The following is a 27,758-nucleotide window of genomic DNA, read 5'->3' as shown; positions in this document are numbered from 1 at the left end:
TTGTGTCTAACTCAGGACATATGTGCCTATCAAATTTCATGTTGCTAAGTAAAACTGGCTTTAGGGATTAAAATATTTTTCAAATTTAATATCATCCGTCTAGTATACAACATATGAATTTTGTTGCAATGAAATTACAATTTCTACAGTAGAACATCTGAAAATGGACAAAATGAGAATAAAAATTGCCGCTTCAAACCAAAATGGTGCTTGTCTAGTGTATTTTCATGCACAACTTCTTGAGACATTTTAGGCCGCTTTTCATGACATGTACCCACCAACCTTCATGTTGAAACTGGCTGTGGGAGCTGAATTTTCAAATAATACATAGACACTATCAGCTCAGCCCATATATTAGCATCATCCACATTTTCTAGTATACATGATTTAAATGTGGTTGCAATCGAATGAAGTCTGTAATATGAGTTTGTCTTTGATGGACCCTTGGAAATGGCTGAAAATTTCCACTTTGAAGCAAAATGGAGGCCTTCCCCTGTCACTTCAATCATGACTTTTGGAGACGTTTTTGTGAATCTACTTGTCAAAGACATAACAAATAATGCAAAATGTAGCACCTTAAATTATGACTATAAGGTAAAGGTAATTACATCTCCCAGAGAATCACTGAGGCAAAGCATTTTCTTTTATTTTGTTATTTTTTGAGGACACACAAGCTTCTGTTGTGCTGGGAGTTAAGCAAAGCCATTGGAATACTGTTTTTATGGCCGCCATAAGCGTAAGAGAGAGACTCCAAGCACCCCTTTATCTGCGGAATCTGCAGCGTAATGACAGTTAGACTACATCATGGGTATCACGGCTCCATCAGCGAGGATGTTACATCATTGAAATGACCCTACCCAGGGGGCTCGCTAAAGAGGATGTAGACGCAAGTGTACTGTGAAATCACCAAGAAATAACATAGCAATGAACAGACGCTATTGTGTACAGGATTGGATCAGATTTGGATACTGTAATGAAAATGTGTCTTTAGTCACATATTCATCTACTCAGTTTTTTTTTAAACAATACTCTGTAATTTGCGGAAATACTTATTAGTTTGGAACATTAATCCCTAACATTAATCGTGTGTAAATGCCAAAAGAGGAATTTAATTACCAAATAGCATTTTTCTAAAATTCGAGTGCTTTTTATTTTTTGTATTTTTTATTATTTATTTATTTTATTTTATTTTTGCCTGTGTGATGTCATGTCAGTTTATGCTAATGTGAAGGTGGTTTGTGTCAATTTTGAGTGAATTTAAAGTTTCTTGAACACCACTAATTTTTTTTTTTTTTTAAATGTGTGATTAATGATCGCCCCTTACATGGAAAGCCTTTACTGGGGGAATTCCAGTCGCTACGCAGCAGACACTCCCACATCAAAATTTAGCAGTAATACATTTAATAGTGCATATATTTGTAGAGACTGGGGTCAAGTTGTATTTTACAATTTTGTGCAGAATTTCACAAGTTACTTCATGTTAAAAATTAGATACTGTAGGTCTTAATATGAAAAAGAAATGCACTCAGCTGTAATGGTCTTACAAATGCAATCATGCCATCTAGTGGCAGAAAATCACCTCAAGTCAAATCAATATCACACTTTTTTTTTTTTTTTACAGTACAGTGCATCTTTTTAATTAATTTTAACTCTATTTTATAATTTATTATGAAATTACTGTATCAATTACTAAAAGATGTAGTCATGTTTCTATGAGTTTAACATTTGTGCCACTTTTGTGTTAACGAGAGTATGAAACTTAGAAAAATAATTGAATGTGCATTTTTTTGTGCATTTAGAACAGATATAAAATTTGCGATTAATCGTGAGAACTATTGAAGACATGGGATTAATTAGGATTAAAAAAAATTAATCACCTGAGACCCCTAATTGTAACTATTGAGTATGGCTGTTCATGTATGGATCATGTTTGTGTATTTGTTAAATGCACGACATACCCTATCTGTTTTTTTTTTTTTTTTTACAGGCCACAGTAAATAAATAATCATTCAACCCCCATTTTCTATGATCATCTCAATCTTAAGTGCCTTTCTGCCATTTTATGGCATCTATAAATCCTGTTTTGTGGGGTTTGGGAATGTGGTGGCTAGAAAATTAATCACACTTTTATACGGTTTTCGACATCACAGTACATTTTTATTTGGTGAATGTTGAATATTTTTGGAGGAATTAAAAAAGGAAGTTACAAAAAAGAAGAGTTGCAGTAGAGATATGATAATTAAAAAAAGAGGTATTGATGCTATTACAGTGATAAAGAAAATATGGCTGTGTAGATAAAGTAAATAAATAGTGAATATTTTTGCACTCCATTTACCATTTTCAAAGTAATATCTCAACACAGTGACTGTCAAAAGCTCATTAAAGCACTATAGCTAATACTGTATTTGTTCCCAGTAATGTGCAATGCATTGAGGCGATGGGGCAGTTCTGCTGTCTCATTGTCATTTCACTGTAACCTTCACACATTACAGGAAAATCCTCCCATCTCATCTGATTGTGCGTCATCAGATGACAAGGCTAAAAACAAAAGCTGGCACATAATTGCAACTCGCGCCCACTAGATGAGATTAAGGAATTCACGGAATTTTTCCTGGTCATTTAACAATCAAGCTTTCGCCTCCGTGCCCGCTCACACTGTGAGCTGACAGTTTGAAGGATGTCTTGAAATCTTTTTTTTTTTTTTCTCTCTCTCCAATCCCTGGAGGCAGTATGCTACTAACATGCAGGGCAGTCCCTCAGCTTTCTCGCTCCTTACCGCCACTTCAAAGCACTTTCCCATATTGCCTTTCAGCCTTACTGGAATGTAGACAATGAAAACAAAATAGGCACTACCACCAGGTACATTGATCAATGCTAAATTTGGTGCGGTTGTCTTTCATGACAGGAAGATTAAACAGTATCAAGGCGCCATTCTCTGAAATGAACAGGCAGTCTGCCATGATGGTAAAAGTGGCAATTTCAGACCAGTTCCAAGAAGTGGTACTTCCAACAACTCCCCATACTCCAATAGGATTGGTAGTAGGATGTGTGAAAAAGCCTCAAAGACAAAAAGAAAAGGAACTGAGGTTCTGAAATGGAAGGTCATCCATTTTAGTTAAGAGCAGACATGTTTTATTTATTTTTTATGTTTTATTATTGTTATTTTTTTAAGTTCAGTATTATTCATTTGGCAGTCTTCCCGGGTCAACATGTCATCATCTTCGTGCGCTTACAAAAAAAAAAGTAGAGATTACCGAGTAGTCACCGATATGATGCAAAGTACCAGATACCACTAGTGATTTCGTACAGAAAATTCCCTTCCAAACAATGACAGATAATTGAAAGAAAACCTTTATATCCCAATATAGCATTTTTCATTAAAATTGTATAAATTAATGGCAATTTTCAATTCTCGGAATTTCTAATTTGCACTTCCTGATTGTAATACAGCCAAAAGATTATACAGGTGAGTACCGATACCTACTCATCCATCCCATTCAAGGGTGTCCATTTTTATTTAATCAATTTCCGAGGAATGGTACTTTAACTCCTCCAACTTGATTCAGTCAAATGAAGGAAAGAATGAAAAGTTAGAATTGGGGATAGTGGACCAATAGGCCATGATGACTTTGGCGGAGCGTTTGATGATTCGCAGTGGAGTTCAAATTACATTAAGTTACATAAACTGAAGCGCTATTGCCCTGACTGTGTTTTTGCATTGAGTGGGCTTTTAAGGCGCGTGTCCTCGTGATTGATGTAGTTGGAGTCTTTCAGTCTGCAAAAGAGCAACTGTACGTGAGTTGGCAGCCTACATCGTCATTCGCCTCCTTGCGAGTCTTCTCCTTGTGCACTTGTGTGTTTGGCTTTTTGTTCATCAGCTTTTTGTGCGTCAATGACCTTGGCTGTCCTTGCCCACATGCAAAGGCGCGGTGCCTTCATTTTCATAAAAAAGAAACTTGTAAATTGGAACACTCGTAAATCAAGGTAGCATTGTACTGCGAGCCAAGTGTTATTATTTGTTTAAAACTTGGCTTGCTTTCTCTCTCTGCATTTACGCAGTCTTGGCGGAAAACTCATCGGGTCTGAATTAATTGCAGTGACTGCCGAGTCGTCCATCTATCAGTCCTCCAGAGACTACACAAACAAGTTTATATCGATCAAAGTCCACACAATGGACAGAAATCCATCATTTAATCCATCAAGTGGATCCCAAAGTCTGTTGGCAGCCAGATGAGGCAAAATGCTACTGAAACTTTGCCCCCCATCAGAAGATTGAGTGAAGTGCATTCACTTTGCATTCCCCCACTGACCAAACACTGATCTGATAGCAAGTGACAAACGATGACCATTTGTGCCATCCAAGCGGGCAGCATGTCGGCATATGTGGGAGGATGAGTGAGAGATGAAAGAATCTGTCATTTTCCTCCCTCCCCCTCCTCCTCCCCACCACCATTTCATGACTCATCCAGAGCGAGCCAACAAAAACACTCTGAGCACTCGAACCGGCCCCGCTCGTCCTTGCGTTGTTAGCTTCACAAGTGTCCAATAGACTCTGGGCTATCGTTGACCGTGACAACCTGACACCTTGCAGCGCAGCTGTTTGTTTTTAGCCGCCGCCGCAGGGGGTGCTTCTCCATTTTGGCTGCACTGCCAACACAATGGGACTAGCTGAAAAGAACTAGAATAGCGTACACATGGTTCAAAAATCAGAAGCTGTTCATAAAAAAAAAAAAAAAAAAAAAAAGCACTTGCCACCATCTTATTTAATCACCACAAAATTTAGTCGGATTGTTTATTTTGGCAGGACACATGAAAAAGTTTCACAAATGATGTCGGCCATTTTGTTCAAAATATGGTTCCTGTGGATACAACATGACAAGATGCCTTTAAAATCTCGAACTGTAAAATGTACAGCAAGTCAGATTTTTTTTTTTTTTGGGGGGGGGGCAATTCCAAATGATTCTACAGATTGTAAAGATTATAATCCACAATGACTCTGTTTTCAGTCAGTGACCCTTTTAAAACCCAAATATTGGCAATATTCGGGTTTTGAAAACCATGCAAACCCCAAATCGGCTGGTACCCCTGAGTTACCACTTTTCCAACCTGAATACTTGGTCTTATAAATGCGTATCAGGGTAAAAGCATTGAACAGAACATTTTTTTTCTGCCCATGCGCTAGCCATAAAGAATCCAGGTCGACAGTACAGGTGGCCAGCTTACGTTACCACTTGCTAAGCGAGCCTAACTTGAATACATTGATTTCTCTGTGGCATTTTTCCATTATTTTCTGTCTCTACGGCGATAGATGGATGGATGGATAGATAGATAGATAGATACATACTATGCGTGTATGTAAGTCAGTATAGGATGTGGGCTGAGCCATGACACATGAATTTCAAATATTTAATATTTACTACAACATAGAGTAAATTGGTATATGAACTTAAAACAATTTTTGCTTTCCTGTGACTCACTGAGCCCATTTAGAGTTATAAACAGTTTCTGGGAAACATTTCCCATTTGTGTTTCACGGAATCCAAAAAGCCAACGGTCTTGAGCTATATAGTACATTGGCCCAATTTTGATGTGCTACCTGCGTTTTCTAAAAAACAGGTATTATTCTCAACAAAACTGCACAGAGAGTAAATATGACTAAAAGAGGCAGACAAAGTATCGACATCACAATGTATCATATCACTACGCTGCAAATCCACAACCAACATCAAATAATACATACCGAAAGGTACAGTTAGCAAATGAAGTCTATCTGTCTGCCTTCGTATTTAATTCTTGAATGTGTGCCCCAGCAGATGTGATGGAGGGCAAAAGTGCCATGCTGCTGGGCATGAGTCAGTGGAACTCCAACGACCTCGTGGAGCAGATTGAGACACTGGGACACATGGACCCGTCTCATGGTATACACACACACGCACACCCCTACACACAAGTATGAGGTGGACTATGTCTTGCAAAACTTGATCACCAAGAGTTCTCTTTCTAGTTTATTCCTTGCCTGAAGAGGAAACGTTGTACAGGGCAAACACAGAATGCAGTATAGAAAGTGGCCTCCCGATCACAAAATTGTTTGCAATTAATTATAACAGCGTGTACGAGAGTAACCGTGGAGTGAGCCACATTCTGCTTCACCACATTACTGATCACGTCGCAGCTCAAATCTTTTCTCAATAATAGTAAACAATTGTATGTTTGTAATCACGAGGTAGCTCCGTGTTGTGAAGTAGTTTGTGTACGCAGCTGCTGAGTTAGTCAGAAAACCTTGTGCATGTTTGCATTGCTCTTCTCTGAGCATATGGCTAATTAAATCATTTGCAATCTTTGTTCCAAGTAGCTTACCAATTTTATACTTGTAATCAAAGCAGTTTGTTGTTTTTTATATGTGTGATATAACAGCTGTCATGTGAATCCGAAGATGTGGTATACTGCATTCCATGCATCTCTGCTATGTACAATCTCTCCTCTTTATGGCACGGAATTAACTGGAAAGACAACTTCTATGGTGTTTCACAGTTAAGAATTGTATATTTGTGATGATCAAGTGGCTCCATGTATAATGAATCAGAAGACCTTGTATAGTTTACTGCATTCCATGCATTTGCTCAGGGGGGAAAAAATCTCTTTCTTTCAAGGAATAAACTAGAGCATCTTGATGTTATCCAAGGTTTATCACAGTTATATAGAACGTAATGCCACAATAAAAAATATGACTTAGTGTTTTCCACCCTTAATATGCTTGAAATGTTTTTACTTTTTTCCGCCTGACGTTTGTTGTTCGCTGCTGAAAATGCCAAAATGCCACGACCCCCCCCCCCCCCCTCATTTGAATACCACAAGCAATATTCCAAATGTCACTGGCCTCATATCAACAAGCAGCACAGTGGTGGGGAGGAAAAAAAAATGATAAAAAAAAACAATGAGGAGCTTTCAATGTGATGCTGTGAGCTGATTCTTTGGCGCTTTTGGCATAAAAGGAGCTCGATGGCGGTGAGCCCAAGATGAACATAAAAGGGAGGGAGGGGATTGCCAGGCAGATGATGACATGTAAAATATGCAATCTGTTTGAACCTTACAGCGCTTTCTATCTTGCTCTCGCCGTCCGTGGGCTTCAATCGCTGCTCCTAGTGGAATAACATTTGTAGCGAACTGAAAATGATAGAAACTACAGCAGTATTCTGAATAGCACGGCAGCTATTGTCACATTTAAAGTGAACCTGTAGTCGCCTCATGATCACACAGTTTTTCACAGGGCATTGCGTTGTTATCGTTTAAGTGGATTCCTTGCACAGAATAATTTAGAAGGACGACTCTTGGTGTATTAATCCCTAACATAGCATCCAAATGAAGAATCCTAGTCGAATCTATTCAGTCAAATCTTGGCCATCTTGAGTGACGCACACAATGTGCTGCTGACACAATGGGTGGGAAACTTTCATTTGTACTCTCTGTGCTCATAAATCAGCTCAAGGTTTTATGTAGATTTATGCAGAGTGTTTTGGATTTTTAATAGAATACTTGAACTCGCTCCGCAGCCGACGAGGGATTTGATCCATTGCTGTGAAGGATGCATTGTTATTAATAATAATCATAATCATGTTCATACTTAATCCTTTTGTCTGCTTCTATTAATGTCTGTCAAGTTTTGCTTCCAGTAACACAGCGTGGTAGATGTAAATACATTGTGCGGCTCTAATCAATGCACCTTCAGCTCAGTGAGCATCAAAGGGAGTAATTCCTCTTTGGATTTGTTTGTGCGTGCGTGCATGCATTAATGCACCACAGAAGGGTTAAACTAGTGATGGTGTAAAACGAGTGTCAAACTCATTTTGAAAATATTCCCATGTATTATCTTATTGCAGAGTAAACTGAAATTTCTTCACAAAAATGCACACAATTGTTCGCATCAAATCCTGAGTAACCGCCAAATTTCAGAGCCCTTCCATCCTGCGGCTGACAAAATTGGCCACAACAGGTAATTTTAATGACACAATTTTGTCAAAACATTTGTCTTCTGTCCACACGGGCCAGATTGACGGACTGGTTCTGGCCCACAGGCCATATGTTTGACACCCCTCGTGTAAAATTTCATATAGGATTAGGATTTCAAACAAGGGTGAGGGTTTCAAATCATATTTTTCAAGTTTCAAGGTAGGGTTAAGGTTTCAAATGATGCAGGGTAAAATGTGATGAATTACATGCTTTGTAATGATTTAATCACAATTAATCGTCTTACAATTATACTTGCAGTCGTACGTTACATAAATTATATATTAATTTTGATGGTAACAGCTTGACCCTAGAGCTTTTCCATTATTTGCATTGGGAAAATAATGCCAAAATATACTAAATGTACAGGTTAGCTGTGAAGCTTCCCGGAAGAAAAAAAAAAGAAAAAAGATAAGCGGAAGCTTTCGATGACTGAACTTCAGTGCGAACCGTCAGTGTGCTCCCGTGGAGATCAAAGAAATATCTCCTGTGGAGGTGCTCCACAAAGTGCCTTTTACGCACACACGCTCATACGCACACACACACCAGTAGGAGGCCACTCACTAAGCATCAAGGACCTGTGAAGTGCTCGACTGTCACACAAGTACTGGACTCTTTTGAGAATTTGATGTGCACATGTCCCCAAGCGTGACCGAATGTGCGGTGGATTTATTATTATTATTTTTGACTCTGTGGATGATTTTGAGTTGTTTTTTATTTCTGTTGTGCAAGATGCACCAATCACGTTTGAGTTAATTGTGTGATGCCCTTTTTTTTAAATTTTTTTTTTATTTTCTATCATGAATGACTTGCAAGGAACAGTTGCTTTACTGTAACAGGATGTTGACATTTTATAGTCTCTGTGGATTATTCAGTTGTTGTTTTTTTTCGATTTTACAAGGTGCCGTTTATCGTGAATAACGGGCAAGAAGAGTGATCACATTAATAGCTCCCAGCTGTCCATATTTTAGTCCATCATCATTTGTGCGTGGGTAATAAGCGCCGACATTAGTGCGGGTCACATCAGGGTGCAGTGCGGGTCGGCGTCGTATGGCTTTAAGGGAAATCTACCCGCAATTAACTCCAGAAAAGTGCAGCGGGCTCGTCTCAGACAGCGCCGCCCATTAAATCTCCGTCTATTTGTCACTTCCTCTGAAGCCGTTTATGGCTCCCTAGCCTCGCCAATTATTCCTTCATCTCCATTTTTTTCCAATTGTCCTCAGCCTGGGTGCTCCCATTTATTCCCCCACTCTGCCCTTTTGCGTCTCGCCTCTATTTCCATTATGTCGCTCACTGACGTCTGTCTGCACACATTTGTCACTCCGCTAATCTAAACGCTTTTACTCAAAGCAGAGTAGCAAGTGATGGAAGACCTCACAGTAAAACAGGATAATTCTGATGTTTAAAGTAGTTGTAGTGTGTTTTAAGTAACGAGTACTGATGCCAGGTATCACTATTGGGTATTGTGAAGGCTGCCATATCAGCCACCGATACTAATTGTAAAAAAATCTGGCATTGAGTATTTCTTGGCTGGTATCAGTCTGAAAAAAATATTGTGGTATTGAACTTCCTTAGTTTTAATAATAAGGGTATCAATTTAGGGTTTCATGACAGGATAGAGTTTATGGTTAGGATTTCAAATTAGGGTTTGTTGTTGTTTCGCTATATTGAGTCACTCGTAGGAATTGTTTGGCGCAGGTTTTATGCTGGATGCCCATTTTTTCATTTATTTATCCAGGCAAGGCAATCGAGAACAGATTCTTCAGTAGCAGTTCAAACCTGGATTAGGATTTCAAGTTTCAGGTTTTTAGCCAAGCTAAAAAGTATTGCAAGAATGATGGTTCAAATTAGGGTTTCTACATAGTTTAAAGAGATTTTAAACATGGGTTAGGGTTTCTAATGAGGGTATAAGCCAAAGTTTGTGTATTAAATTAGGGTTTCTATTTTAAACCTGGGGTAAGGGGCAAGTCAGCGTTTTAAATTCATGTTTATGGCCAGGCTGTGAGTATCAAATTAAGGTGTCAAGCCAAAATTGGGGTTTAATAATGGTTTCCAGTTAGGGTTTCAAGTGATGATGTAAAATCTGGTTTATGGTTAGGGTTTGAAACTCAGGTTTCAAGGTGTTGTGGTTTCAAATTTAGGGTTTAAAGTTATGATTTAAAACTTGGGGTAGGCTTTCAAGTTAGGGTTTCAAGGTCAGTTATGTTAGGATATTTCAGGACAAAGACAAATTTCAGGGTTTCAAAGTTGTCTTCTATCAGTTTAAGGGATTCAAATTATGGTTTTGAATTACAGGTTGGATTTCTAATTGGGGTGCCAAGCCAGAGTTAGGTTTGGAAATTAGGATTTCAAACCAAATTTTACACTTTCAAAGTTGGGTTTCCTGTTATGGTTTCAAGTTAAAGTTTTGAGTTAAAGTTAGGGTTTTAAAAATATTTTGTCTTATTTCTGGTGGTGGCACTGAAAATTAAGTGCATGCATTATTGTGGGAATGCTGAAGCTCCACACTTTTGCCGCGTAACTCCCACATAATACTTCCAATTTACAGTGTTCAAATTTCAACTAACTTCAAAAATTGACGCCTCCTGGGGTATATATCGTCTGATTCCACATTACTTACAGTAATTGCACAATTTAATGTTTGATATCAACTTTTCCCCATTCATCTTCAATGGGACAGACATTGAACTTTTTCTAAGTATCACTTTCCACACCCACTTCCATACCTATAACTTATCATTACCAGGTGTCTGATACTGCTTAGTGGCACAGTTGGTAGAGCGCATTGTCCAGTAACCAGGAGTTAATAATTTCATAATTTATCTCTCAATTGACGTCATGAGCATTCCACATGGATTCAAAACTTAGCATTCAGCTTTCAGCATTCCCACGCAATTTCTCCAGAAATTGCACTTAGACTAGGTCCATGTTGCAATTGCGGAGCAGGTCGCACCAGGCAACGTTTGAGATGAAGAAGAGCGCTCTCTCGATCCCTCGCTGGCTGGCTGGCTTTCCTCACGTCTCCGTCCTCCTGCGGCATTTGTTCCCAACCATCTGCTCGGCTACACAAGATAAATGTGACACCACGACGGCGCGAGAGACCTGAGGGGAAACTATAGCGAATGGGAAAGAAGCACGCTAGAAACATCACGTTTTACAAGGCCGTTGTGAACGCGTTAGTCATGCCGTTTGTACCGAGAGGGCTCCAAACGGAGGATCAATATTTCACACGCTAAAGCTGTTCTTTCCTCTCGGATCACGGAAGTCCTCCAGAGTCTACTCTAGAAACTTGAACCATCCTGTTTGTGTCATTGACTAGCTAAAAAAGGAGAAGAATTCGGGGCATTTTGCCATCACTGTGTGTGCTTTGTTGTTAGCGTTAGCATTCCTAGTGCACACACTTTTTTTTTTTTTTTTTTTTTTTTTTAAACAGTACTTAAGTCTCTATAGAATAGTTTTATGAGCCGGTTTTCACCTAATGACACAATCACAGTGATTTTAGTGCCAATTTTAAAGGACAAGTCAGGAGCTGTGAGCAAGACGGCGACTGGCATGAGCCAGTGGCACATTGTCACCACAGCAGCAATTATCAGGAATGGAACATTATCTGTACACTTGAGACTGTCAATTTGGCTTCAAGGCGACTTATCTGTGTATTTTTCCCGTGACACAGATTATGGATTACAATCATCTTTACAACAAGCCCTTTCTTTATCACTTTAATAGATGCCTCTAATAATGTCTAGTGGTGTTCAGTTGTAATCTCACTGTTCACATTGTCCAATGAGGTAAAACAAGAAGGCAAAAATGAAAGTCTTGCAGTATCTGATGAAAATTTGATGCATCCACCATGATTAGGATGTCTCGTATCTATGTCAACAATACTTAAGTTACCCTATATTTACTTGGTTTCCAGCTAGATATCAAATACTGAAACATCAGATCAATTTGATTATGCACCAACCCTAATTGTATTAGCATTGGTGAAACTGGCCCTGTATTTACGTATTACACACTGGGTATCATTACCAAATATTACAGTGTTGGATCCATTTGATGACACGCCATTAGTGTGAAAGTATGCGTGTGAGTACCTGCATCGGGAATACTAGCATTGGATATCGATACCAACTCTTGCCATATCACACACCACAACCTCTCGAGAATAAATGCTGAAATCCGTTTATCACGCTTATGTGAACAGATGGCTGCGTTATTAGTTGTAGCCATTAAACTCGGCCTATTCCTCCAAGCATGTAAAGACCTCTCATCTTGAAATAGTCCTTTTGTGGGACCTGACAAGGTTTTCCCTCCTGGGAATGCCGGAACTTTCCGCTTTCCTCCTTCCTTCTTTCCCTCTACTTTTTTTGCAACAAAGAAAGCCTCCCTTCATTGATTTTTCTGTTGCCTTGTGACCAAAAATAGTGTTGCCGTGCAGAAAGCTCCCTTGTGTGTGCCAGTCTGTGACCAATAGAATAAAGCCAAATAAACATCCAATTAGAGAGGAAACGGAATGAGATGACACAGTGTACAGAGGCTTCCGGAGCTTGGCTGGTTTTCTATAGCGGAAGGGAAAAAAACGCTTATCAACTGCCCAAATAGGAGTAGCAACATCCAGTCTGCAGTCTACAATGAAGATAAATCAAGAGGCATTAGTGTAATATCGACCATGTTCAAAGATCAATAACCATTTGCAGAGGGGGGAGTAACTCATGTCAAGTCCTAACTAAATGTCAAGTCTTAACCTTCAAGTTTCAAGCAAATTTGAGGTTACGGTGGAAAAATCAAGCAAATCAAGTTCCGTCCCTCCACTAAATTTCAAGCAATTTGAATCATGTCCTTTTGAATAAGCAAGTCGAATGCCAAGTCATAATCCTGCTAAGGAATAACAACATGCGCTACTCAAAAAAAGTTAGGGATTGTCAGCTTTTCGAGTGAAATTCATGTAGCATTTACATCTCAGCACCTTTTTCACAAATTGCTGTTCGCAAATAAGGAGCTAAACGTCAGATTTCATATTATGACCATTTGACCATTAATTTAAATTTCTTAGTTCATGTAGAATTGGTATTGGAACAGTCCTCTTCACCATATGGTGACATTTTCACATGAAATTAACACGCCATGTAACAATTGGTCAACGGTACATTGCTGTTGTGAAATTTCACACAAAAGCCATTTACATTTCTAACTTTCTGAGTAGCATATGTTGACACGTTAGCTACTTGGCAAGTATCTGTATCATTTTCACAATCACATTTTTTTTCTAAGTTTCACAATTACTATTGTGTATTACTTTTGTGTTTTCTCAAATAAAAGCACAACTGACATGAAGTGTTCCTAATATTTCACCAGCTATCGGTTAGCTTAACTGTGACATTAGCGTAGCTAATTATTAGCTGTGTGTTTTATTGTGAAAGATGAGATTAGCTGTCATAGTTGTATCTATTTTGTTTGAGTTGTAAATATTGCATGTTGCCATTCTCTTTTTCACAATTTTGTCAAAAACACAATTTTAGAATCCAAATGTAACAATTTTTGGACCTCCATCCACACAAAGAACCCAGTAAAGGTTTTTCACTCAGAAATTCAAGGAGAGTTTTTAGCACATTTGACAGTTCCTTAAAAAAAAAGTTATTCAAGCATTGAGTCACAAACTCGTGACCTTCAGCTTGGGAGACAATCACTCTACCACCTGAGCCATGCCACTCTTGCTGTTTACCACTATACTGCATTGCTGGTGTGTCCAAAATGAGACGAAAATTGGGTCTCTTGGCGGTACAAGGATTCTGCCTGACACCATCCATATACTAACACAGCAGGAGTGGCATGGCTCAGGTGGTAGAGTGGCTGTCTCCCCACAGGTTGTGGATTTTTTTTTTCCTCAACTCTTGAGTAGCTTTTTTTTTCCCCCCTTTAAATAAACTGGTAAAATGTACTTAGAATTTCTGCGTGAAAAAGCTTTACTGTTTTTTTCTGGGCCTCTACACTCTTGAGTAACAGCATAATGGTGGTTTGCCAAGTTTGCGCATGCTATACAAAAAAAAATACTTTTCTTATCAAATGTAAACAGGCCTGAATTGTCAAGGCAGGTAGTTCAAGTCAAAGTCAAGACTTTTGTAAGTTTTACCAAGCAAATCCTAGATTGTTGATGTGTGTGACTTGACTCTCACCTCTCTCTCTATGGTTGACCCTTGACCTACCATGTTTATCATCTCCTTACAGAGGGTCTATATCAACTGGGTGATCCACGCTGTGCCCCACAAAGCAGCATAGAAGGACTGGAGGACGGCGAGGTACGTACTTAGAACTCGCATCCGAAACATTGAACCTCACCGTGATTACAAAACATAGAGTAGCGTAACACACCACATTATGCAGTAGACAAGTTTGAAGCAGAACCGCCTTGTGATCACAAACACATGATTATTTTACTTGGAAGAGGGAGTACAAAAAAATCTTGGGTAACGAGCCACATGCTGATTGACCGAGACATCGGTCCCGTCTTGTGTAGAACTCCAAATGTCGGACGCACGTGCTGCTGCTGGTGGTACACGGGGGCAACATCTTGGACACGGTGGGCGGCGACCCCAGCGCTAAGGCGGGCGACGTGGCCACCCTGGCATCCGTGCTGGACAAGGTGACGCGGGCGCACTTCCAGGCCGCCGCCGAGCACGTGATGATCAAATTGGTGCCGTGCCCTGCGGTGTGCGCCGAAGCCTTCTCGCTGGTGTCCAAGTAAGTGTTTCATTCTGCTTACGTTTGCAATGATTTGGTCCTGCTCCAATAGACTAGGATATTTAAAATTTCATATTGGTGCCGTGTTTTCAGTGATTAAGTTCACCTTTGGGCGTTTTTAAGAGGAGGATGTGAATTAATGTTCCCCGGCAGAAATATCACCGTAGATTCAATGCTAATTGATGTTTGATTTGCTTCATCTTTCATTTGTGGCATTCTTTTCTTAATGGATGTGGACGGTTGATGTCAGCTCGCCCCTCGTTATGAATTATACAGTCTCGCATCCAATAAAACATTTTTTGCAGCGCAATTTGTTGAATATATGAGGACGAATGAAGCCTTTTACGACTGTGTGTGTTTTGTTTTTTAAGGAGCTAATGATGTCATTCCACATTTGGACTGCGTCGTTTGCTTTTAAGGCTCAGTGTGTTTTGGCTGAATGGTTGCAGACAGAAAGTGTTCGGCGGTGCAGAAAGAACAGAGCAGTCCTTTGGGTGCCGTACTGCCGCGTAGGCTTGACGTGCACGTCACGGCGTTCAGTCGTCCACGCGTGAAATATTTCAAACATGTTCCTGTCAGAGTTGAGACGGAATTTTGTATTTTCACGTGACTGCTTGGCATGCAGGAAATTATCATCACTCCTGTTTGTTTCAAGCATGGATTTGGATTGTCAAATTAGTGTTTCAGTCCAAGGTTGAGGTTTCAAGTCTGTAATCAGGACTGGACTGGCACAAATAATCGGCATTTTGACTTAGGCCCACCGGCCCAGCCTGATTCCTGACCACACTTGGCTACCACATAGCTCTTACTACTGATGATTATTGGTTCAGTTTGATCTCTATATTGTAAATAGATGAATGGGCTGGTCCTTCTAAATTGTGGGTCGGTCTCTCCGGGTAAAAAGGAGGCAAATAATAATTGAATAGCATCACACCGGCCCACCGGGCAACTGCCCTGTATGCCAGATGGCCAGTCCAACCCCGTCTGTAATAGATTTCCAAGAAAGGAGTGTCACATCATTTGAAACCCTAACCCTTGTACATTAAGCAAACGACCCTTGCATTCTAATGCTGCAGTTAAACCTGAGGTTTTGATAACGTTTCGAAACAGGATTTCAAACAACGGTGAGGGTTTCAAGCCATTCTTAGAGATTCAAAGCCAGGTTTTCAATCCCTGGTTGGGGTTTAAATTTGGTTTCAAATCAGTGTTTGGCTTTCAAAGTATGGTATCAAGCCTAGATTAGGGTTTCAACCCAAGGTTTGGTTTTATAGGGGGTCAAGCCAGGATTAGGGTTTAAGACAAGGGTTAGGTTTTTAAAATAGAGTTTCAAGCCATGGTTAGAATTTCAAAGAGTTTCAAGCCACTGTGGGCATTTTAAATTTAGCTTTCAAACCAACATTTGGGTTTCAAAATAGGGCTTCAAACCATAGTTACGGTTTCAATCCAGTTTTCAAAACGGTTACAGTTTCAAGCAGTGAATAGTTTCGAAGTAGTGTGGTTGAAAGTTGAGGTTTTAAGCCATTCTCGGGTTTAAATTGGGCTTTCAAACCAATGTTAAGGTTTCAAAGTAGGTTTTCGTTTTCAGCGTTAGAGTTTTAGGCAAGGGCTACATTTTCTGAGTAGGGTTTTAAGTGATTGTGAAGTTTTGAGCCAATTTAACTTTTTTTTTTCTTTTTATCCAACATAAAATGTAAGACAATTGAAAATCTAAAAATATAATTTAAAAGCAATGAAACAGTAACAAAGTTAAAAACAAGACACTTAAGCAAGGTTTCAATTTCAAAGTGTGACACTTTGTGGACCCCAAGTTACGTCTTGCAGAAACCTGCTGGCCTGGGGTGGGAACCTCACATTCAGAACCACTGTTATCAGCAGTACGAGCGGCCATTACAGTTAACATCATTAGAGTGTTAGAAATGGCATTATCTGATAAGACAGTGTTGCTCAGGTGGGCGTTCTGAGCCTCATTTGGCTGGTGCGACACAAACACAAACATAGGATGAACAGGTGGGAAGCCGTCGCTGGCTAATATCCATTCGCTGCAGCCAGCAGCTTGGCTGAACAAGAAATGGCGCGGAGGTGGCGCAAGCAAAAAAAAAAGTATCACATAAACACGCTGCTTTGGACGTGATTGGAATAGTGTACTGTCGGGCATCCCTGTGGAGAATCTTCTTAGTGTGTTCTGTTGTTGGAGACCCCTGAGATGCCTGCCGTTATTATCTTATTAACTACAGGAGCTGCAGAAGGGAACCTGTCAAAACCACACAAACTCGGCTATCTATAAACAAACATGCAGACTTGGGGAGGTAGCTTAAAATATTACCGTAATTGCTATGCTCTTCAAATTAGGCTTAGACAAGGTTAAGATTGAAAGTTGGTGTTTTAAACCTTCAACCTTTTAACTCCTTCATTTTGTGGGATATTGTGTTACAAATTCAGGTTTTTAGGCCTAGGTTTGGGTTTCAAACCAGGTTTAGGGTTTCAAGTTAGTGTTAGGGGTTCAGGCCAGGAGTTTGGGTTTTAAATTAGGGAGTCAACACATACTTGGGTTTCCAAATCAGGGTTTCATTCAACATTAGTTTTTCAAGTGACAATAAGTGTTCCAAATTGGGGTTAGGGGTTCAAGTCCGGATAATTGGTGTTTCAAGGCAGTTGTGTTTTCAAATTAGGATTTAAAGAAGGAATGAGGTTTCAAATTAGAGTTTAAAAGCCAAGGTTATGGTTTCAAATTCTCAGGCAAGCATCACTGATGCTGGTGTCTGAACCAGAACATAATCTGACAAAAGGCTGAACAGTCGAAAATGTTGGACGGCCAATTAACGGCAAAAGGTTTCCACATTGATTTCCTTTCACGCCCAGCAGCGTATGGCGCCTGCCCGCCGCCTCCATGCCACCTTGATGGAAAAGAAACAGTCGGACTATTAAAAAGCTGACGTGAGCGTGAGGATGGAGAGAAGGCCCGAAGGACGGATTAAAAGGGAACAGCAGGAAGAGGAGTTCTAGCTCGGACTCTCATTATTCTAGCAGGTAGCGAATAACAACTGTGACTATTTACAGTCTCACGCTGTTAATGAAGAGACGCCGAGGAGCACATTACCTTGTATTTCTGCTTCTAGAGTGCAATTAAGCCAGAAGCTGACACTCAGCGCTACCCCCCCCCCCCCCCACCCCCCACCCCCGTGTAGGATGTTTTATCTTTTAACATCAGTGAGAGTATCCAGGTTGATTGGTAGGGTTATCTTCTGCTGTTAAAAGATCCCCGTGTTCAGAACCCCTCATCAGACCTGCAAGAGCATCTCGAAAGCCTCTCTATAATGAGAATTAAGAGAACTTAATAGAAAATAAGATTGAGATCAAGAAGTCACTCGAACGCCTTGGCCAATGGGGGCAGTATAAGACAAAAAAAAAAAAGAATTTCACGACGCTTTGACGAGCTGTAGTAGTTATAGTCGATTTTCTCTGAGGATAAAGAATATAATGATATATTTCTATTTATATTATATATAATATATTGTTTTTGTTTGTTTTTTTTCTTTTTGTATTGTCTGACTAGGTGTTCAAGTAGCCAAGCTTAAAGGCTTATAACTACCACAAAATTTATGCTAGCTTGTTAGCCGTCTATGGTATTTTCTATTTTGCATAGTGTGTTAGCATTAAGCTAGCACACTTTTGTAAGTTTTGTGCTTTACTTAAATGTACAATTTGTAATCCTCTTTGTTTTATGTTTAAACTTGGAGTGGTAGTAAACAGCTTGAAGCAGACACTGTATGTTGTCACCCTCTTTAAAGGATACTTGACTCATTCAGACATTTTCAGCAGTCAAAACAATATTTTGTCCAGAATTAATTTGATAACTTCAATATTTCTCATGTACAATTAATACCTTTAAAAACACATTTTCCCACTTGCGGTCGACTGAATATGACATCACATGTGCTGAGGAAATGGGTAATGACCAATCACAGTTCACCCGTTTTCTAGGTTTGGTCAGCAAACTGAGCCATGATTGGTCGCTACCTGTTTACTGAGCACAGGTGATGTCATCTTCAGTCGACAGCAAGTGGCAAAATTTGTTTTTAAGTGTTAATTGTTCATGAAGCTATCACAATAATTATAACAAAAGCACACAAACATGACCTACTGAATTCTTACCTAAAACAAATGAGTGACGTTTCACCCCCCACTGATATTGACAAGCCCTTTTAACAGCTAGTGAGGATCAGTAAGAAACTTTAATAGCACTTACTGAGTATTGCTGTGTCGTACTTCACTTCATTCACAACACATTTTCTAAAGTATGTACATGTTCCCCATTATCTTACAAGCATGCCTGAGCTATGCTTCAAGAAAAAAAGAAAAAAAGCACAATCTCTCTCACAAAGGAGGCCTCAGAGAGTGCCAGTCAAACGGCATCTCCAGAGGTTTCGGATGCGTCCTGCATGCCAGACAGCTGCACATCACACAGTCCACGCATCGTGAGGCATCCTGCCCCGCTCCACAGCTGCGCGGTCTTCCCGAGAACTGCTCCGCTGGGACACCAGCCAGGGTTTTAAAATTCAAATAAATTTGCTCACCAATTATTAACAAGCGGAAGTGATAGGAGACGGAGAGCAACTGAGAACTGCTCTTTTCTTGCGCATTTATTAGGCGGCACACCGTTAATTGTTTCTCGAGTGTCTGTGTTCGTTATGAAAAATGTGTTATAGCTACATGGATTTATGCAGTATGTCCAAAAGAACACGGAACATCTAATGATGTCATTATAAAGTGGATTGAGTAGACCTTGATCTAATTTGAGAAGATAATCTAGACTTGTGTTTGCTCTCGTCAGGTGTGCTGTGAGAAATTATTAAATATCAATTAAATGCGCTGAAAAATGTTATCTTTCGACTGTATGTTGGCAACATATAGTGGCAGACAACTCAGTTGCTGAAAATGCTACGAGATGGCTGAAGATTCAATTACAATGATTTGTGAATTCACATTATGTATCAATGCTTGAACATGCTCTCACATAGCCAGCGCCCCTCAGCCAGTGACGCGTTGCAGCCTTGGCCGAGCTTCGCTGCCACTTCCTGTAATCCCAATGACTGATGGATGGCGTTGACAGTCAGTCGGTGCAAGGGGAGCGTGTCGGGCGATGCCATCTTTCCCCCCCGCGCTATCACACCGGCGCACACATCCATTAAAGTCAACTTGGCTGACACACACATGCAGGCGCTCACTGGTGCAAGGAGGTTTTATTCTTTGTGACACAACAAAGCTTTTTCTTCTGATCTGAACCACCGAGATAAAAGTATTGGGACGCCTAAAAGGAAGCTAGTATTTTGCTTTAATTGATTCCATTTTAACAGACTATTTTCATGATGCTCATTTAAAATTGGGTTGAAGTACCAGTATTTATTTATTTATTGTACTGAATTAAGTTAATGGACTTATGTCATCATTCTGATAGAACGGCAGCGCTCTGTGTGTATTTAAAAAAAAAAAAAAAATTTAATCCCAAATTTGTTCTTTCCAAAGATTTACGATCCTGTTGATGATTTGTGCGTCCCCTCCTTGCTCCTCCAGCCTTAATCCATACAGCTACGACGAGAGCTGCGTGTCGAGCAGTGTGGACCATCTGCCGCTGGCCGCCCTGCCGCTGCTCGCCATCGTCTCGCCGCGCTACCAGGACGCCGTCGCCACAGTCATCGCCCGCGCCAACCAGGTCTACCACAGCTTCCTGCAGTCCGACGACGGGCAGGGCTTCTCTGGACAGGTGAGTGGATTTGCTCTGGCTTTATGTTTTTGGTTTTTGTGCTTTTTTTGCTGCCAAATATTCATGTGTGATGTCACTTGTTGTCAAAGCTTAAGTTTGTTGAGGGATTTTGTTTTTGAATGGCCATCCAAAGTTTTTTTCTAGCAGCAATTGTTCACAAAAGCCTTTTGTGGGGGTCGATACAGTCTCGATTAGCCAATCAACCAAAATACAGAATCAAGAGCTGCAGGTTAAAAGAGGCTAAGGTGATTACAATAAAGGTATAATTACAATCTCACCAGTGGCTGTTACCCTTGATTAGTTTGACTCTTGTGACAGCGCAGAGGTGGTACATATATTTTACCATTTGTTCGTTTTTACACACTACTGCAGAGTGTTGGGTTGTATTGAAGAGAATTGATTATTATATTTGTCTTTGCTAATTGTTGTAATTGTAATGGATCACCCTCGGTACAAGCAATGGGAACACCAGGCGAATACACGAATGATTAACCAGAGGAGCTCATTTTAAACTATTAAGTTGGAACCCAGTCACTGGTTAAAGTCAATGATACAGTACACTGCCAAGGGAACTTACTATGTATAGGTCCTGTGCCATCAAAATGCAAATGTTTCCACTGCTTTATGCATAACGTAGGTTAAAATTAATCTGTGACATTAAAGGGCCTGTCAGTAGGTTTGACAGTTTCTGTTAGTAAACGAACCGTTTCTGTTTGTAAACAAACAATTCAAAATGGGCGCCTCCCATGGCTCAACCCACACGAGCTCAACGGTCACACCCCCTGCCTCTGCCCACCGCCCCCCTGCCTCTGATCACTCTAATCACTCTACTCGTAAACAAACAACCCGTCTGCCTCCACGCCCCCCGCCGCTCCAGCCACGCCCACTCCAACCCCCGCTCTGCGATTGGGTGGAGGGGGAAACAACCGTCTGTCCACAGACACCACCCAGAAACGTCCCGTTGTTGACAAAACAAACACAAAATGGTAAAATATAGGCTGCAGGTTGGAGGTAAATTAAAAAAATCACAACCATACATTAACTTAAACCTAGAGGAGTAGACCGAAAAGGAGTTAAAGTGTGTGCATCCTGTATTTAAAAAGTGCCTTTTCCAGAGTGAAACTGGCAGACAGCGCCTTTAAGTTTGACATAATTTGCATATATTTAACTGTAGATTTAAGTGGTATAATCTTTTTTTCTTCAATTTTGGATTGTCACCAATATTATGAAGTGATGAAAGAAATAGCATGACACTTACTTTTCCAGTTTCATTAGTTAGACAACAAACATTTACACCCCTGGAGTCTGTTAAAATCCTTCCTTTAAAAATGTGGCGGGGGTTCATTAAAGCATATGTTTGCCTGTTGTATGCAGGTGTGCCTAATGGGCGACTGCGTGGGTGGCGTGTTGTGTTTTGATGCGTTGTGCTTCAGCAACCAGCAGAGATCTGGCAGCCCAAACAACAACAACAACAACACCAGTGGCAGCAGGAACAACAGCACTGAGAGCCTCAAGGTGATTATAAAACCAGCCCGAGTCCAAAAAGCGCTAAGGCAGATCAGGTTATTATCATGTCTTGTGGTCAGATGCTTAAAAAACTGATACGATGCTAAAATGCTAACAGTTGGTATGCTAACAAACGGAACGATAACAACCGAATTGCGAAAAATGCCAAAGCCGATTTATAATGGATTTGATGCCATCTCCTTTGGTCAGATAGCAATTTTAATGAGAATCCATAGAATGCTAACATGCTAACAGTTGGCATAATAGTAAACCTCCGTACAAAATGTGCTAAGACAAATTGAGAAGGATTCTACATCATATATTGTGTGGTCTGTGACTGATGATAATTCATTTAATGCTAAAATGCAAAAAGTCCAAAAGATATTTAAGATATTGCCCTGTAGTCAGCTACTATTACAATACAAACGTGAATTGATAAAATGCTAACATGCTAAGTGTGCGTTTTCATGTTCTCTCAGGAAAACTCAGGCCTACTAGGAGAATCCAGTCCTGGTCTAAGCTCCAGCAAAAGGCTTAGTAAGAGCAACATCGACATCTCAGCCCCCAATGAAGGACGTTGCCAGGGGGCGCCGCCCCTCAGCCGCAAGCAGAGCGACTCGTACGACGGCGACACGTCGTCTACCGGACAGCACGTCTTCTTTTCCAGGTGAGCCTGGAGAATGACTTGTGGAATTTTTCCAACACACCTGGTATCTGCCGTCCGGTATTGCCAGCGTTTTCTACGTCACTCTCCAGCTGTCTGTATGTGACGAGTGTGTTTGGTATTCACATTCCAACCTTGGCGTTCCGCTCTCAACCCAGTCTACCTGGACCGTCTGGCTCCTGCTTTTCATCAATATTTGCAGCCTGACTGGCTGCATCTCGTCCCCCACCGTCACTCACTCACTCACTCAACCGCCTGTCTGCGCTATAAATAGTCACTTTGTGTCGTACACCCTCGGTCAAGCAACATATCGGCTGCAGATGGCATCCCATTAATTCACACGGAATGTCGCAGCTCTCACCTTTGGCTTGTGATTACGTATGAAAGAGGTTAACCTCTGCTCTTTTTTTTCCCTGCTGGACACGACCGGTGGCACATTACCCGCTCGTATTAGATGCCTCCCTCTGTTGCTAACAGCCTGTCACAATCTTTTTTTAAAGGAGACTTATTATGGAAAAATGACTACAAAGAACCACTACCATGTCAAGGAAAAATCATAAGGCAGAGCTGTGTTTGATGCACAGATTAGCGTTGCTGGTACCTACATGCAGTTTCTGATAAGAGGCGCATACAGTAATAGTGATAAAATGTGACATGATATCAGTCACTATAGCATAGTCACCATAGCTAGAAAAATATGTATGAAGGTTACCTATATGCTGAGTTGGTAGTAAATCACATATGTTCATATATGCAACTTGGTCATAACCTTCAAGTTTCATTCAAGTCCAAAGTGACTATATTGACACCTATAAAAGTTAAATGAACAACAACTGATCATATCATAAAATGTGTATACAGTATATGTTACTAAATGTCTTCTTTCAATTGAAAAATCTATTCATAACAGAAACAAACTTTTTTTTTTCTTTTTTTTTTTCCTGTTGGCCTAATATTCTGATGTGTAACTAACCTATCTAAATGGTGAATTAATTTTAACTGAGCAATTTCCATGACCTAAAAGTGTAGCTCACTTAAAAACTAAGAGTTATGGTGAAAAACAATGTGAGCAAAATCTGCATTCCTCCTTTGTCCTCGTTAATTTAATTCACTTATTCAGGTCATTTGGAAGCACTGACACTGTATAGTGGAACAAATAACAATTGTCATTGTTATTAGAGTAAAAGTAATGATGTGGTGGTTATGTTGAAAATATTTACTTAATATTACATTACAAAAATAAAATGCAGACAGCTGTTTTAGTAAGTTATGTTAGAGTAACTATAACTGTTTATCCCACAAGTTGTGAAGAATGTCTTTAACATTGACAAAATAAAGATGTTTTTTTAGCAGCTGATAAAGAATAGATGCCTCGCAGTGTTGTTGTATTGTCCTTTTACTGTAAAATGTGTTGCTGCTTCTTGTGTTCAAATATCTACAAATAAATTAGCGGAGATCTAGCAAGGCAAAACAAATAAAAGAAAAATAATGGCATGGGTGACTGAACGGGTTTGATCAAATCTTAACCGCGGTTGACTTTCATGCTCTCTATTTACATCTTTTTTCGTCATGTCATCTGAGTAGGTTGAAATAGTAACAAGCTGATTTTGATAAAGTCACAAGTAAAAAGTACAGATATCATCATGGAGTGAAAGTAAAAAGTTGTCAGAAAAACAAATGAAAAAGTAAAGCACCGACATTTGAACAAATCTGCTCCAAGTATTTTCACTTCATTTCTTGCCACTACTGCACCTTAGTGTGACACATTTTGCATACCATTTGTAACACAGACTTTTTAACTCATTCACTGGCATTGACGGAAAAAGACGTCAATGTCAATATTTTCTTCCTGGATTGGCAGTGAATGTGTTAATTAGGCACATTGTCATAATGACTGTAATAAAAGCTTTTCTGATGGGTACCTCAAGTACAAAACTGGGCCACTAGGAAGCCTCTCGATACCAACAAGAAAGTATTTTACATGCGTGACTTCACATCTAATTAGCTTGCACAGACGTATTTTTTTGCACATTGCTCACGAACGCTCATAAATCCCATTTTAGATGTCTAGTCTTTTAACCTCATTTAACTTGGGCACTGTCATAGTGTTTTTAAAATGTATTCATTTGTGTCCTGAATGTAAAATGGCTCATTTGGAAGTTGATTCAAATTTAAACTAGCATTTGCTTTTATACACTTGCCATTTATCGGTTTGTTAGCTACTGTATGAACATACTGTTGAATTAGTGTTGACCAATTTTTTTGATGAGTTGCATTATAGCCCATTTTTCTTCTGTAAAATGGGTGCTTTGGATTAATAAAGGTTGTGAAAACACAACATTAGACATTCACATCATCACACCAGGTAGTTTGGCATTCACATCGAGAATAAAGTTTAACAATATTGACTTGAAGATGTTAGCAGAAAGTTGGCTCATCCATTTTTCTTGTACGTGAGTCAATATGGAAACATTGGCTTGGCTAGAAACTCTGTCAGTCAGCACGGGGTCGTTGCGGAGGATGAACACAGGCCCTCAAGCTGGATGTGGTGTGGTGTGCGTTTGTGTGAGCGCCTGTGTGTTTTTTGTGGCTGAGTCATGAATGCGAGACGCTGACAACTGCCACAGAATGTTAAAACAAGTGCGAGCCCCAGATGCTAATTTTTACGACTACAGTGTGATCATTAGACACGTTTTTACACGATGATGCAATTTACAATACAAACAAACTCAGTTACATTCGGTCGTTGAAGACCTTTAGTTTTAAAAAGTAAAATAAAAGAATTTATGCTTTTGAGCCTGATTTCAAACAGGGTTACGGTTTCAATTTAGGATTCCAAGCGTGGGTTAAGGTTTCAAACTAGTTAGAAGATTAAATTGGGGTTTCAAGTCTGGGTTAGGGTTTCAAACGAGGGTTATGGTGTCAATTTGGGGTATTAAACTAGGTTTAGTCTTTATAATTGGGGTTTCAAACAAGGATTAGGGTTTAGTAGGGCTGGGTATCAATTCAGATTACCAAAATCGATTAGATTCAGAATGGCCTGATTTGATTTGTTATTTGAAGGAAAAACATTCCTGAAGTCGATGCTAACTTCCCGTTAGCATTTGCTAACTTCCTGTTAGCGCTAGGCTAGCGATGTTTTAAAACGAAGCATGTTTTGTATTTAAATATACAATGGTTGTAATTCTTAACTTTGTGTATTTAGTTTTACAGTTAACTCCAACTGCGTGTCATTAAACAGCTTTAGAGGACACTTTGGGACAACAGAATAACATGCGCTACACTCTTGCTAGTTGCTAATGCTACGCAAGCAAAATGGTGCATTCAGGGTACTTTCACAGCGTCGGAAACTTCGGCTTTCTTCGGTTATTGTGTTGAGGGGAAAATAATCGGCCATTTAGCTCAACTGGCTGATTGTTTTGGCGGATGTTTGAAGGCCGGTAATCGTCTGACTAGCCCTATTTGGCACATTAATTTACGGAGGCGGGGGAACTGTATTAAAAGTAGCGATTTGTGGTTTTATGAAATGATATTAGGCTATGAAAAGGAATATCGTGTCGATATCGATACATTGATATTTTAGACCCAGCCCTAGGGTTTAGTCTAGGTTAGGGTATCAAATTGTGGATTTAAACCAGTGTTACAGGTTCAAATAAAGATCCAAGCCTGGGTTAAGGTTTCAAATCAGAGTTCGGGTTTCAAGCCATGGTTAGACTTCTCAAACAAGGCCCAAGGTTTCAAATTAAGTTTCCAAGTCTGTTTCCCCGTTTTCCCTGTAGTAAAATGTAGTCAGCTGTGGTGGGCGCCATCTTGCAGCGTATCCTTGAAGCGTACAAGACGGTTGTCATGATATTCCTTGCGTGTTTTCTTTGTTTTCCAGCCTGATGAAGGAGAGCGGCGAGGTTCGCGCCAGCAGTAGCAGCAGCCCCAGTTTGCTGCTCAACCCCGGACGCTTTGACTTTGACGTGACGGACTGCTTCTTGCTGGGTTGTCCGCTGGGTCTGGTGCTGGCCATGCGTCGCACAGTGCTGCCCGCCGTCCAGGGTGAGTATTAGTTGTGCTTGGACACTGTATCAGGCTTGGAATTGTCTGTATTATTTAGTATTATTTAAGTTGTTAAAAAAAAAAAAAAAAAGAAGCAAAATCTGCTCCCGTGTGTCCTAACGAGCGTGTGCCTGTGTATCAGTGCATCAGCTGCATCCGGCCTGCTGTCAGATCTTCAACCTGTTCTTCCCGTCGGACCCTTCGGCCTCCCGGCTGGAACCTCTGCTGCAGCCACTTTTTCACAAGCTGCCCCCCTTCGCCGTGCCACGCTACCAACGCCACCCTCTGGGCGACGGGCGCTCCTTGGTCATAGGTGAGGATTGATTACATTAATCTTAACACATGTACATTGCACAATCATGAGTGTCCTTTGGACTTTTTGGATTATTCTCAGTCATATTGTGTGTTTCTGTGGGAAGTATGTAGGATTGAGCATGGTGTGGTCTTTTTTAATTGTATAATTTCTACATGTTGTGGTTATTTCTATTGTGCATGGTGATGGCTATCCTGAGTCACTGGCAAAAAGCGTGATCACATTGACTGTATGATGAGTATGTTGCTCAATTCCATCTGTTCAAAAGTGTAATGGACATTGTTTTTAACTCTCTGGATTATTTCAAAATGTGTTTTATATCTTTTTATTTCTATTGTGCAAGGTGATGGTTATGAATCACTGGTGACATGAGCCATAGACACATTTTGCTTGACCGAACATTATTGTTTACTCTGTGGATTATTTCTAATCATTTTTTTTTTATTACACTATGATGCATAATGCATAATTGGCAGGAGGAGTGATTGCGTAAATTGTGTGTGGATTATTCCTATTCTTTGTTTATTTCTACTATATGCACAATGGTGTTTATCGTGAATAACTGGCATGTTGAGCAATCGCAGTAATCATAGCAAGCATATATATCATGCCCATGTAATGTGTCCTTGTTTAGACCTATTTTTTGACAATGTGGATTTTTGCAAGTCATTTTGCTTTTTCCTAATGTGAAAGCGGCGTTCATTAATACTTGGTGGAAGATCAATCAC

The 27,758-nt window shown here is 40.1% G+C and overlaps 1 protein-coding gene across 2 annotated transcripts in view; it reads left to right on the top strand.

Moving 5' to 3' along the window:
• LOC144032958 (membrane-associated phosphatidylinositol transfer protein 3-like) overlaps positions 1–27,758 on the top strand; it is a 64,002-nt gene that overhangs the window by 15,933 nt on the left and 20,311 nt on the right. Inside the window, exons 3-10 of one of the 2 annotated variants that reach the window (XM_077540550.1) lie at positions 5,814–5,918; positions 14,230–14,300; positions 14,519–14,742; positions 20,314–20,503; positions 21,878–22,018; positions 22,489–22,676; positions 26,554–26,717; positions 26,860–27,030. In XM_077540550.1, coding sequence (XP_077396676.1) covers positions 5,814–5,918; positions 14,230–14,300; positions 14,519–14,742; positions 20,314–20,503; positions 21,878–22,018; positions 22,489–22,676; positions 26,554–26,717; positions 26,860–27,030 — 1,254 coding nt within the window. Of the gene's footprint in view, positions 1–5,810; positions 5,919–14,229; positions 14,301–14,518; positions 14,743–20,313; positions 20,504–21,877; positions 22,019–22,488; positions 22,677–26,553; positions 26,718–26,859; positions 27,031–27,758 lie in introns of both variants that reach the window. The other variant, XM_077540549.1, reaches the window with a different exon arrangement.

This window comes from Festucalex cinctus, chromosome 13, assembly GCF_051991245.1.
Source record: "Festucalex cinctus isolate MCC-2025b chromosome 13, RoL_Fcin_1.0, whole genome shotgun sequence".
NCBI lineage: Eukaryota > Metazoa > Chordata > Actinopteri > Syngnathiformes > Syngnathidae > Festucalex > Festucalex cinctus.
Note: the sequence above shows the minus strand (reverse complement) of the source record. Positions and strands in the feature narration are given on the sequence as shown.